Below are 12,784 nucleotides of genomic sequence, written 5' to 3' on the forward strand. Positions count from 1 at the left end.
GCAAGTGCAGAGAGGAGAGGGGTGGGATGGGGCAGCTGGCCAAGGGAGAGGGGAATGGCTGGAGCTGGCTGCTTAGCAGGACTCAGCTCGGTGGGCAGGAGACCAGGAGCAGGGCTCTGGGCGTGAAGTGGAGGCGAGGGCTGGAGGTAACTGAGGAGGGTGTTCAGGGCAGCACTCTGTTGGGCTGAGGTGATGGGACTTTCCTGACTGGCCACAGCCCCCGGTGGGCCTGGGCGCACAGAGATGCTCGCCTGGCACCCTGGACGCCCACCCACTGCGCCCTGCGGCCCTGGGCCCAGCGGAGTCAGGCTCAGGCTAGTGACTGCGCTGCTCCTCCGAAGGAGACGAGAAAAGGCCCCAACGCGCCCACGGCCCAGGCGCGAGGGAGGAGGTGTCGACCTGCGGGCGGCCTGACGGTGGGGGGCGGGGCTGAGCAGCCGTCGAGTCGGCGAGGGGAGGCGGGGCGGTTCAAGGGGCCTTCTCGCCACACGGTGGCAGCACACGACGCTCTGGCGCCAACCGCTCCTAGTCCTTCCTCCATGATCACTGCGGGGAGACGGGCACCGAAGTCGCGGACGCTCTAGCCCTTCTCTCGATGGTAAGAAACCTCATCATCACAGGGCGCCGGCGTCGCTGGTGCGGGACTGCAGGTGCTGGCTGGGTGGGTGGCTGGCGGTGAGTTCGTGTCTGGGACGCGGCCCCTGCGTGGCGCCGGGTCTCGAGCAGGGGGCGGCGCCAGGCGGGGTGTTACCTGGTGTCGCGGGAGTGGGGGTCAATGGGAGCTGGCGCCGGGGACCCGAGGGGCTGTGTGTGCCTGGGGTGGGGACGCCGCTGGAGGATGTGTGCCTGGGGTGGGGCCTTCAGACGGTGATGATGGGGGGGTTGGGAAAAGTGGCTCGGGCCGCTGCCCTGCATTCCTGTTGGGCAGTGCCCACCTGGCTGCTGTTGCTCTTGCCCCCAGTATCCTGGTAACTGGCCTGGCCCGGCCCAGACTGGTTCGTTCCTTTCCTCGGCAGCACTCTGTGTAGTGGGTGGCACTCCCCTCTCCCTCCTCGTAAGCTGCCAGTTCCCCCTCTTCTTTGTGTGACCCTTTCACCCAGCAGCAGGGGAGAGAAGTTTAAAAAAATAACAGGAAAACGTGACTATAAAACTCCAAGAAGTGGCAGGGGGACCTGGGGCAGGTGTAGAACCTGAAAGTCTTTTAAGATCACTTTTAAAAATCAGCTTGATTTCAAGATGACAGTGTCTGTTTAATCTATGGCAATGCTGGAAATCCTGAATCTTAAAACTAGAAAATGTAAGTAATGAAAAATGGATTTCATATTTGCTTTACTTCCACTCACAAAGCTCTTTGTATGTATGTATGGCATTGTATTTCACCTTTTGCATTTTTCTGCCTTGAAGGGTTTACAATCTAAGGCCTCAATTTTAGAATGAGCTCCAAGTTGGTGGATCCTTATTCCCATAGGAAGTACTTTGCAGGATCCATTGCCGTGGACCTATGAAATCCTACAAAGTCCCATTGATTTCACTTGGATGCCATATAGGTGGAGAGGTATACGGTAGTGGATCCTGATAAAGACTGTGATCTTGGAAAAAATAGTATCTCACTGTGCATATCAGAACATGATCTGACTTACAAATCTCTCCTCCTTATTGCTGCCAATGTACTTTATATGCCAGTGTGTGAATCCCAGATAGGTCTCAGTGGCAACTTTGCTTTGGAAGGTTAAATAGTTCATCCACTTTTTTAGTTTGTTCTTGTTGTGGTAAACCTGGGAGAAGATGGAAGGGTAAACTGTCTTGTGAAGATTGATTTGAATTCTTATTTCTGAACCTAACTTTTTTTTTTTGTCTTGTTTCCAGAGTATTCCTATGCATATTCAGTTTATATAAAGAAATGACCACACAGGTAATAAATTTAACTAATTAATTAATTAAACTAATCTCTGTAGTTTGACCTTTTGACCATTTATATAACATGGATGTTCTTTTTCATTTCAGTACAGTATTCTCTTCAAGCAAGAACAAGGTGAGGAGATACTAACATGCTATTGTGCTGTTAATTTTTCTTACCTAAAATCTTTACTTTCTTGGATGATATAAAATGAGTACGAACAGATAGATTTGTGAAAATCTCACGTGGTGTTCTCACCAAGTCTAAATCTGAGTCAGTTTAAAAAACTCTTTACAGTATTTTAGCCTCAGTGATCATGGTAAATAAAATTGGATTTAATGCTGCATGGGCATGATCCAAAGCATGCCAAAATCAACAAAAGGACTGTTGACTTCAGTGGGCTTTGGATCAGGGCCTATGAGAACATTCTCAATCCATGTTACTTGAGAATGCATGGATTCATAGGCAAGGTAAGGTAAGGTATTGTCCCCATGATCCAGTAGATTATTTACTGTGACCAAAGCCCATTGTATTCTGTGGTTCTGCAACATGTGCCACAGAATCTTGCAGCAGAATCTCATGCTTTTATGTGTGACAATAGTCCCAACTGCAGGTACCATGAGCTTTCTCCCTGACAACTTTTCCATTGTAGTTATGAATTGTCAATACAAACATCTACATCACATTTGATTTATGGTGTCCCTAGATCTCTAACACACACAATGAATTTTATACTGACGTATTTTTCATTTTTGAATCTAATTGTTTTTGTTAAATTTCCCTGTTTTGTTTTGTAAACAATCTGAGGCTGACACAGAATTACCAGTCTGTTGTACTAAAGTGCCACAGTAACCAGAAGTTTTGCTGCAGAATTTTACAGCTGGCTATAGGGTTCTCTGGATCTTGACCAGGACTTCTATTGTGCTATGGGTAGGGCCTAACATGGCTGCTGCTGCTGTCAAATACCATTCTTGCTAGCAGCTTTCCATTCTGTGCTGTCTATAAGATGTATACGTTCTCAGCATGACATGAGAATTCTAGGTGAGAGAGGAAGGTACGTCTCTGTTAGCTGATTCAGCACATTAATAATGCTTCCTTCTGCTTATAGCAGGAAGTAAAAGCAAGCAGCTGCTGTGGGTAAATATACCCACTCGATTCCAAGATGCAGCATTGTTTTCTCTCTAATATTTGTATTCTCTTCCAGCACATGATGATGCCATCTGGTCAGTTGCATGGGGAAAGAATAAAAAAGATGGTTCTGAAACAGTAATCTCTGGATCTTTAGATGATCTAGTGAAGGTCTGGAAATGGTAAGTGAGGGGTTCAATAAACATTTGTTTAAACTGATTTAACAATCAGAAATATGTCAGCTAGTAGTGAAATACAATATTCTTTCCTTTCTCTAGCCCCCAGAACATAAGTAACTGTACACTGCACAGTGAGTAGCAGAGCACTTTACGTTGCTGAAATGGGGGCTAGGGCTGGGAAAAGAAACTGGAAAAAAGTTGTAAGTTTGTGCTACGCACAGATTGCTATCTGCTTTCACTCTTCACGTGCAGTCAGTTCTCCCCTTTTGCTGTGCAAAAGGTAAGAAATGCTATTTAAAAAAAAAAGGGGAGGGGGGAGGCCTGCCGGTGGGTGGAATTCCTGAAACTACTCTTAATTACTTTATTTTGTTTGTGTTTTTAACAAAAGGACGGATGAAAAATTAGATCTACAGTGGACTTTAGAGGGCCATCAACTGGGTGTGGTATCAGTAGATATCAGCCACACAGGTACCATTGCAGCATCCAGTTCCCTAGATGCTCATATTCGCCTTTGGGATTTAGAAACTGGCAAACAGATCAAGTCAATAGATGCTGGTCCTGGTAAGATCTTGGTGCTAATCTGGTTATTTGTAATCTCTTCAATGAGTATATTTATCCAGTATAGTATGGACCTAAAAGACATGAGCTGGTATTAGCTTTATAATATCATAATGGCCTCCTTCCTTTTGAGAAACAAGGATATGAGATTGTATGCAAGTGAATGCCTGTGAATGTGATGCATGCTAGTGTAAGCCAGTGTCTCTTTGGGGTTGCACTGACGACAATCTATTTTAAAAACTGATTTAGTTAAACTAGTGCAACTTTAGATGTTAAGGCCTTCATCTAATCCTGTTGTCTTTACTCATACATACACTAAAGTGACTATTTTTATTTGAGGGTGCATAAGGCAGAATAGAATCCAGTTCTCTCATAGGTCTATTGATCAGAAGGTCTAATGATGGCAAAAAAAACCAAAAACAACCCAACCCCTATTCAAATACACAGTGATGGTTGAGATTTGCATACTAAGAAGGCCCCAAATTTGCTGCAGGTGCATTTTGAAACTCAGTACCATGCAAAGGGTGCTTGTCTATGGATTGTATGGCTATGTCTGAAGGTGCAAATCAAAACAAATAAGGCTTGCATCTAGATGAGCCTTGACAAATACTGAATTCTAACTTGGAGTGCACAAGATCTTCACCAAAGGATTTAAATGTTAAAATAAGGAATATTGGTAGACCAACCATGAAGGGTCTTGGAGAATGAATGACTAAGCACATAGATAATAAATCTGAGGCACACAGCATCAGATTAAGTAGATCACTGTAAAAAGTCACCATGTAATTCTATTTCAATGAATAATGATCTGTCCTGCACTCTTCCCTTCTATCTGTAAGTGCTTCCTGCCTCTGTTGCTGTGCCAACTCCCTAGTACTGCTTTTGACAAAGATAGCAGTTCTTTCTTCTGCTTTTCAAGTATATAGGGGAATTTTTTTTTAAAGGCAGTGATAGCTAATGCCATTTAACACTCTTAATGCACTGCTGTTTTACAAGAGTGCCCTAGACTAAGATCTTCCTGGAAAATGTAACTTCTGATTAGGCTGAAAAATAAACCCCTTAAGCATTCATTCTGTTACCTTTTGTTAGCTTAGTGTGAATTTAGCTTTTGTGGCTGAAGTGCAGGGGAATAAATGATCTATAAACAGGTTTGCATGGAATTAACATCGTTTTTAGTCAATAATCAACAAGATTAAATATATACAGTACTGAATATATTTTTTCTCCTTTTTGTACAGTTGATGCCTGGTCGTTGGCTTTTTCACCAGATTCCCAGTATCTTGCAACAGGAAGTCATGTGGGAAAAGTAAACATTTTTGGCGTTGAAACCGGAAAAAAGGAATATTCTCTGGACACTAGAGGGAAATTCATCCTTAGCATTGCATATGTAAGAACTTACTTTAAAAAGAAGAGACTATCAATTATCATCCGTGTAATCTACTGTGAATCACTCATTTTCTGATACTATATTCACAATCTTAACAGGAACCTTTATTTAAAAAAACCCAAACCTTTCCTATCCTACCTATCCACTCCTAGGAATAACCTCCTAAAGTAAGCACTTTACTTCCGCTTATCATCATCATTGGCCTTTCCTGTATGTATAATAATCCTTTTCTCCAATTTATCTGATGAATTGGAACACCCTTAATGCAATATAAGCTTTCCATAATGCTCTTGTGCTCCCAACAAGGATATCAGACCATTACAGATATCAGTTAAAACTCTGAATTTCCATTTAGGAGGTAACTTTATTGATAGTGAAACTGAGGCACAATAAGTTTAAATGACTTTTCCTAGGTGACACAGAAAACTTATAAAAAACCACACTCGTGACTGTAAATGATTACACTAGAAAATCCCCTGTTGCTCTATTCATCCTGATTTACATCATCTAGTAAATGAATCAGCCAGGTAGACATTAAGGACATCTAGCAGTTTGAAAACTGTTTGGAAAAGACACGCCTGCTCTTGCTTACGTGTGTATTATGAATTTCAGTCTTAAATCTTAAGATTTTTCTGTGTCCACCATACTAAATACCTCACATGACAGATTGTATTGATGTTACCTTGTCTATTTTCACCTTCCCTATCCTCCCAATACAAAATAAGAGTAGTTATAAAATGTGTAATGTATGTATTGCTACAGAGTCCAGATGGAAAATATTTAGCTAGTGGAGCAATAGATGGCATCATCAATATTTTTGATATTGCAACTGGAAAACTTCTGCATACGCTAGAAGGTAAGTCTTGGAATGTTTGCAGTGTGTAAGTTATAGCTTTAGTCCTGATTAAAATGTTAGTTAAGAAACAATTTAATGTTGTATAATACATTGGAAAGTCAGATTAATTTGTCCATCCTGAACATTCACTTGCAAGCTTATAACGATGGACATGTCTCCAAGCCAGTCTACCTATATCTGTGCTGATTTAGGCACCATCATTTTTATGATTCTAAATGCTGACGTGTGTAGGGAATCCAATTGTAAATCTTAAGCATGTACCATGGATGTTTCTTAGAATACATAGCCAGTTCTGTTTAACTGGATTCTTCCTAACATCAGTTTAACTTTCCGCAGTACTAGCAAATGAAGCTTGTCTGTCACTGCTGCCTTCCTCCTTTTTGTTTTTCCCCCCACTGGTATTGATATTAAAAAGTTAATTTCCATGACTTTAAGAGGGATGGAACACACCACCTCTCTTGCTATAGAACATTGCAACTCTCTAACAGGGATGAAGAGATTCTCTTAACTGGTTTATGCAACCTCCTTTTTAATTTAGTCTTAGAAAATATATAAAAGACTAAAGATAAATGACACACAGCACAATATGACTTCTGATCCTATGGTACTGAATTTTTGCTGCAGTTCTTCTTAGTAAGACCCATAGCTGTAAAAACATGGTAATCCTGTGTGGAAATGAATATGCTCTGCCATGAGGGAGACTGCATCAGGAATCTGGAGTATTCCTGAACACTACTTATACTGACTGTAATAAGAAGAGTTTTGAGGGGCAAGGGAGGAAGTAGCCGAAGAATGAGGAGCCTAACAGTTATTCAAATATGTAAACAGAAGAGTATTTCCTTGCTTTGAGGAAAGAAATTATCCTGGCTTAAACCTTTTTTAATCATTCTTCTTACTAATGATAGAGTAGTTACAAATCAACCATGCCTATTCTCAATTTCAGGCCATGCAATGCCTATTCGCTCATTGACATTTTCTCCGGATTCCCAGTTACTCGTTACGGCTTCAGATGATGGATATATCAAAATCTATGATGTGTAAGTTGTTTCACAAAACGTATGTGAATTGTAAAACATTAAATGCTGTGAACTTGAACTCTTTTAAAAAGGTGCAGGGGTGGATGGCAGATCTGACTGAGAAAATCGATGCCCCCCTGCCAGTATTTATTATTACAGTATACCTCCTCCAGCCTCATTCTTATCCTGCATACTTCCCCCCCACCTTTTGAATTTGTGCTTCATGCCCAAGATACACTGCCTCATTCATTGTTTTTGTCCTCAAACTCCACTGAAACCCTTGGCTGTCTCCCTGTTGCTGCCCTCTTTTTCTGTAGCTTATCCACTCTCCTGACTCTCTTCTTCCTCCTGCTATCTGGGCTTTCCTTGATTTCCTCTGTCTGGCTTCTATCCTTTTCTCTCTGCTGAAACGTCTCTCAAAATCACTAGCTACCTTTTCCTAGCTAAGTCAAAGGTATTTTATGCTCAAATCCTAGGCCTTGTTAGTTCAAGCATCCTGTGACTCACTCCCTACTGGGGGAGAGGCTATGTCTCAGATAACCATGACCTAAGCCCTCAATATCTTTAGAAACTAAAGTCAGTGCCTAGAACTACATCCTGATGTGAATAAAATGCTAGTGCACCTGTCCAGGAGCTGATATAACTGATGTTCTTCAGATAACACCACCTAATATGTTGGCTGCTATATTTTGTATTAACTTTAGCTTCTGAATGGTCTAAGTGTAGCTCCATAGAAAGAACCTTGCAGCAATCCAATCCAAAAATGACAGAGGCATGGATTGCTGTGGCAAGATCCAGATCCTAAATTAAAGGTTGCAAGTGCTAAACCAGAAAGTGATAAAGGATTTTTCTAACGGGGGTTTTCTGAATAATCAAGAATCCCAGTGTAGCAGCAAGTCACAAACCACTTGAGTAAAGGGTAGATTAATCCCTTCAAATAACCAAGGCATAACTCACTCCTGTCATCTCTTCAAAATCCTTCTCTAGCCTAACATTTATTTGTCTTAGAGTAGCTTGTAGGAACACCAGTCGAGGATCAGAGCTCCATAATGCTAGGCACTGTACAAACAAATAGCAAAGAAAATAATTGTCAGAATTATCTGTTCTATCTGAATTGAGAGTAACCAGGTCACTTTTATGACCCAATCTCTATTAGATAATAAGGAAGCACGTATACACCACTCTCTAGGTGTGATTGAAAACAAGAGTGTCAACTGTATAATGTACTAACTGCACTGCAGGCCAAATTGCTTCACAGATCTTCTCCAGTGCTCTTATGTCTATGTTGACTAGAAAAGGTGACAAGATAGGACCCCAAAGAGCATTAGCAATTATCTAAAAAACACCAGTTGCGACCTTTCAATGAGGAAAGAACAGAATCATTTTACCTATGCTTCATGCAGATTGTTGCATGCTAGCTGTTTAGCTCTGACCTGGAATTTGTATACTAAATTTTAATGCATTTTTTATTATATGGTCTCTAAACTTTTTGTCTCCCACAGACAGCATGCGAACTTGGCAGGTACACTAAGTGGTCATGGATCCTGGGTATTAAATGTGGCTTTTTGTCCAGACGATACTCATTTTGTTTCCAGGTATTTGGCATTTTTAATTTTCTTAGATTTTTATGAAGAAACTTAATCTTCCATTTATAAATTGAGGTGCATCACAGAATGTATATATAAATTGTAGTGGAGCCTAGATAACTTGTATTAATGACTGAAAGATCTGTTACGATATCCTTACTTACATCCAGTAGTGCCTTTATACAAACAGTCCCATTGATGTCAATGGGGCTTCCCGTGAAGTTCAGATACTTCTGAATGTAAATAAAGGTATCACAATCTGGTCCTAAATTTTTGTAAAGTAGCAAGTAAATGAACATATCTAACTAAAGGCAAAGATACTGATTCTCAAAATGCATGTTAATTTATTTAACCATTGTAGCTTAGCTTCTAATGATTTAATTGACGCTTCATCCCACTGTACTACCATGTATTGTAAAAATAATGTCTTGGTAATAACCTTTAGAACAGCACAGACTAGTGAGGGTCTAACTAAATTGGGCTTTCTTTAGTCAGCTGATGTGCTTCAGAGAATTGGTGATTGGTGTGTTTTGGAATTCTCATTTATTTTTCATGTTAATAATTGCATATTGAGGCCAATGTTTTTAGAACTTGCTGGTAGATCTTCATTTGTTCTGTTGCTTTCCCCCTAATTTTGAATTTTTTATACTGTAGTATCAGATATTTGATATCTTAATTATAGTATAATCAAATTGCTACTAATTCAGATATTGATCAAAAATATTTTCCAGTTCATCTGACAAAAGTGTAAAGGTTTGGGATGCTGGAACAAGGACCTGTGTTCATACCTTCTTTGATCATCAGGATCAGGTACATTAAGAATGTAGAATATGTATTCTCCTATCCGGCCGCCTTATCTAGGTAAACTTACTAAGGGCTTGTTCACACAAATGCTTGCTGGAATAGGAGCTCTCACTGAAGTGGTAGCTGCCTTTGAGACAGGGTGCGTGCTACATGTTTACCAAACTAACCTCTTTCCTTCTAAACATTTTGGGCATTTGAGTTTGAGTGTTAAAAACAAACCAAAAAGAAAGGGGGGTGTTTAATTTAAAATAAAATAATTAAAATCAAAGCCAACCCTCTCTTCTCTGTTAGTCAGGTTTCACATCCTTGGTAATTTTTTATGTCACCTTTACAAGTTTCCCCCAGTTGTCTTCGAGGATAAACAGGGTAGAGAAGACCTGGATTTCTAATTGTTAAAAAAGTGAAAGTTTTTTGAGAACTGTATCAATGGCTTGCTCTTGGGAGACTAACACACACTAGTGCCCTTCCAGGTGTGAGAAAAGTGTTAATGGAAAGTTGTGGTGGAACTGACAAAGGCTTTCCAAAAGACTTTTGAAGACCAAGCCCCTTTGGTAATAGCAGGTTAATGTGCTTTTTAACATTTTATCTTAAATCTTGTAACACTACTAGGAATAATGTAAGGACTGACCAGACCTCTATAGGGTTTGTATTAGTACCTAGTAAGCCATTAGATGGCTGTCAGGGTTTACCATCTGCTGAAGGTGGCCATCCTTCAACCTGGTGCACCCCTGCATTTTTCATGCTTTGCTTTGCTTCTTTCCTTTCCTGAAATTACTGTAGTTTTAGCTTGGAATGGAATAGGCTAACATAGCTACTGAGAGAACCCAACTTGCTGAAATATATTCACATTAGAATGACCGTTTTGTACATATCACCTTTCATTCTTCCAGTCTGTTGGGGAACCAACTGCATATTCAGCAAAATGGATGCGGTAGAAAGATTATTGGGTTTTGATAGTATTTGAACAATATCAGGGTTCTGAAGATGGAAAGTGAGACTAGTGCTTTTTTTAGACAGATGGTGTCCCTTGGTTACAATAGCTAAAGGTAAATATTCGTGATGAAGCCATGGAACAGAGGGAATAACTTTGCCTTTGTAGTGGAACTGATATATTTAACTACCATCCCCACAACTTGCTGACTACTGAAAATGTGAAATGATAGCATCTTAACTTGTTACCTACTTTAATGAGCCTTTGTTTGCACTCTTACATTTGTAGGTCTGGGGAGTGAAATACAATGGAAATGGTTCCAAAATTGTATCTGTTGGAGATGACCAGGAAATCCATATTTATGACTGTCCAATTTAAATATGCTGAGCCAAGTGTACTGATTGATTCTGATGTATGTAAATATTTTAAGTACCACATTTCCCATGTGTTGCCACTTACTTAAAGATACTTCTGATTATTTTGTTATTGTGATAATGCATTTTAACAATGCTGAGCTGAATTTTGGACTCTATTGATACAATAGAAAAATCAAAATATTGATAAGGTTTATATGTATCTTTATCACTTTACGCTTGGCATGAAAGAACTTTAAATATGTAAAGAGTAGTAGTAACCATTGTAGCTGCAAATAACTACTACTTTCTCTTACACAGTCTCTGGAATAGCATATATTTGGAAATATGTACTCCATGTGAAGTAACTGCTTATTTAAGCTACCTCCATTATTTTTTCTCCCCTGAACTGTATAAATAGATTTGAATCTGAAAGTGTTGACTGCCTCTGGCTGAGAGTTAATTTAGGAAGCATTACTAGCTCTTAGACCATGTCTACATGTCAGATGTAGCAGTCTTCATATTGGTTGCTGAACAGTTGTCCTGGTGATGGGACAGGGTCATTTAAACAACAAGTTCTAGCACCTGTGCTAAAGGCACATGGTTCACTAGTTATGCTGTCAACTTTAAATGTTTTAAAAAAAGCACAAATGTATATTCCCTTTATTAGTAGTGTATTAGCTGTAAATTTTGACTTATTTCCTAGCCTGCTGTCCTAACTGATTCTTCAGGGAAAATGCAGTTTGATACATAGAAAATATATTGGTGTTCCAGTTAAAATTCAATCTCTTTTAAAAACAAACAAAAAAAAAAAACCTCCCCCAACCAAACAACCCTAAAACCAATGCAAGCTGTGGAGGGGAACTTTCCTTTAATACACTGTTTAGATAACTTGTTAAAGGGAATTCTTTAAACGCTGTCTCATTGTAGGGCACATGGCAAGTAAACCATTGATGCGGAACATCTGCATTGTTTCAGCTTCCAATTTCCCTGCTGCATTAGGTTTTAAATTAACTTCTTGCTAGTTTTTCAGTGCTATATTGATGCAGAACAATTTTATATCAAGTATACCATTAATTTCTTCCTTTCTAAGGTTGATGCTACACTTTACTACTTATATAAAATACAGGTTTAGTTTCATACTTTCCTTCCCCCTATCATATATCCTTTGGAAAAGGAACAACTATGTATGGTCTTGTTCTTTCTGTTAATTAGCAGATTAAGGAAAGACTAAACCATTTAGAGGTGAAAGCTCTTACTAGCTAGAAATATTAAGACAAGTTAAGTGTCCCTAAACTTCTATGCGAAGACATTTCCTGTTAAGTTTTATCATATTGACCATTACACTGAGTGACAAAACCTCAACAGTGGAAAGATGACTTCCATCTGCCTTCTACAAGTGTTACTTTTATACTCTCCCTTCTATGTAAAAACCCTGTTCCTACCTCTAGGGCAGGATCAAGTATTATACATTTAAGTGTAGCATGTAAGCTGCTTCTTACTAGAATATTCCTGTCCCCTTAACTGTAAACAAGCTGCCTCAAAGTGGGGTAAAAGTTAGTGTGCTTCATGAAGGGATAGACGTAGGTATTTACAATAGAACTCTACCACTCTGATCAATGTTGTGTGTGTGAGACTTTGTCCTCTTACTAGTGAAAGGAGGCTCTGAAGGTTCAAGTTTTTGTTGTGTGGTGGAAGCCTTAGCTTCAGACAAAGATGCCTTTTCCCCTAAAGGAATTTAACAGAATTGAGGTATGGGCTATGTTACAAGGAGTAAATTATGTAAAGGAAGCTGTCCTTTTTGACCCGGCTTGAACAGCACAATTACCATGCTGATTCACAAGTAGCCTTGTAGGGAACAGTATGCTCCTCTGACTACCACCACAGCCGTCACCTACATAAATAAAAACAGATAGCTTACTTTGAATTTAAGCCTGGCTGTTGTCATTCTGTGTCTCTAATGTTAGGTGCTAGGAACCAGCCTTCACTTTGCCATTCAGCAACACCAGCACATAATCTATGTAGGATTTATCTCAAGTGACTACAAGATGCTAGTGGATTACAGGTAGAGTGACTACTAAAGACAGTA

The 12,784-nt window shown here is 39.8% G+C and overlaps 1 protein-coding gene across 4 annotated transcripts; it reads left to right on the plus strand.

Moving 5' to 3' along the window:
* The first annotated feature begins 579 nt into the window (after positions 1–579).
* On the plus strand, positions 580–12,622 carry SKIC8 (SKI8 subunit of superkiller complex). 4 transcript variants are annotated; one of them, XM_067534769.1, is made up of 11 exons: positions 580–598; positions 1,867–1,912; positions 2,005–2,032; positions 3,102–3,207; positions 3,593–3,765; positions 5,001–5,149; positions 5,912–6,005; positions 6,949–7,042; positions 8,524–8,616; positions 9,339–9,417; positions 10,631–12,622. In XM_067534769.1, exons 2-11 carry the CDS (start codon positions 1,901–1,903, stop codon positions 10,718–10,720), a joined length of 918 nt encoding a protein of 305 aa, XP_067390870.1. In that variant the 5' UTR covers positions 580–598; positions 1,867–1,900; the 3' UTR covers positions 10,721–12,622. The 4 variants fall into 4 exon arrangements, with proteins under 4 accessions (XP_067390870.1, XP_067390868.1, XP_067390869.1 ...); XM_067534767.1 differs by lacking the exon at positions 580–598 and adding an exon at positions 628–675; XM_067534768.1 differs by lacking the exon at positions 580–598 and adding an exon at positions 1,132–1,297.
* The last annotated feature ends 162 nt before the right edge of the window (positions 12,623–12,784 follow it).

This window comes from Emydura macquarii, unplaced genomic scaffold (genome assembly GCF_026122565.2).
Source record: "Emydura macquarii macquarii isolate MOO-44397 ecotype Brisbane River unplaced genomic scaffold, CSIRO-AGI_Emac_v2 contig_3451, whole genome shotgun sequence".
NCBI lineage: Eukaryota > Metazoa > Chordata > Testudines > Chelidae > Emydura > Emydura macquarii.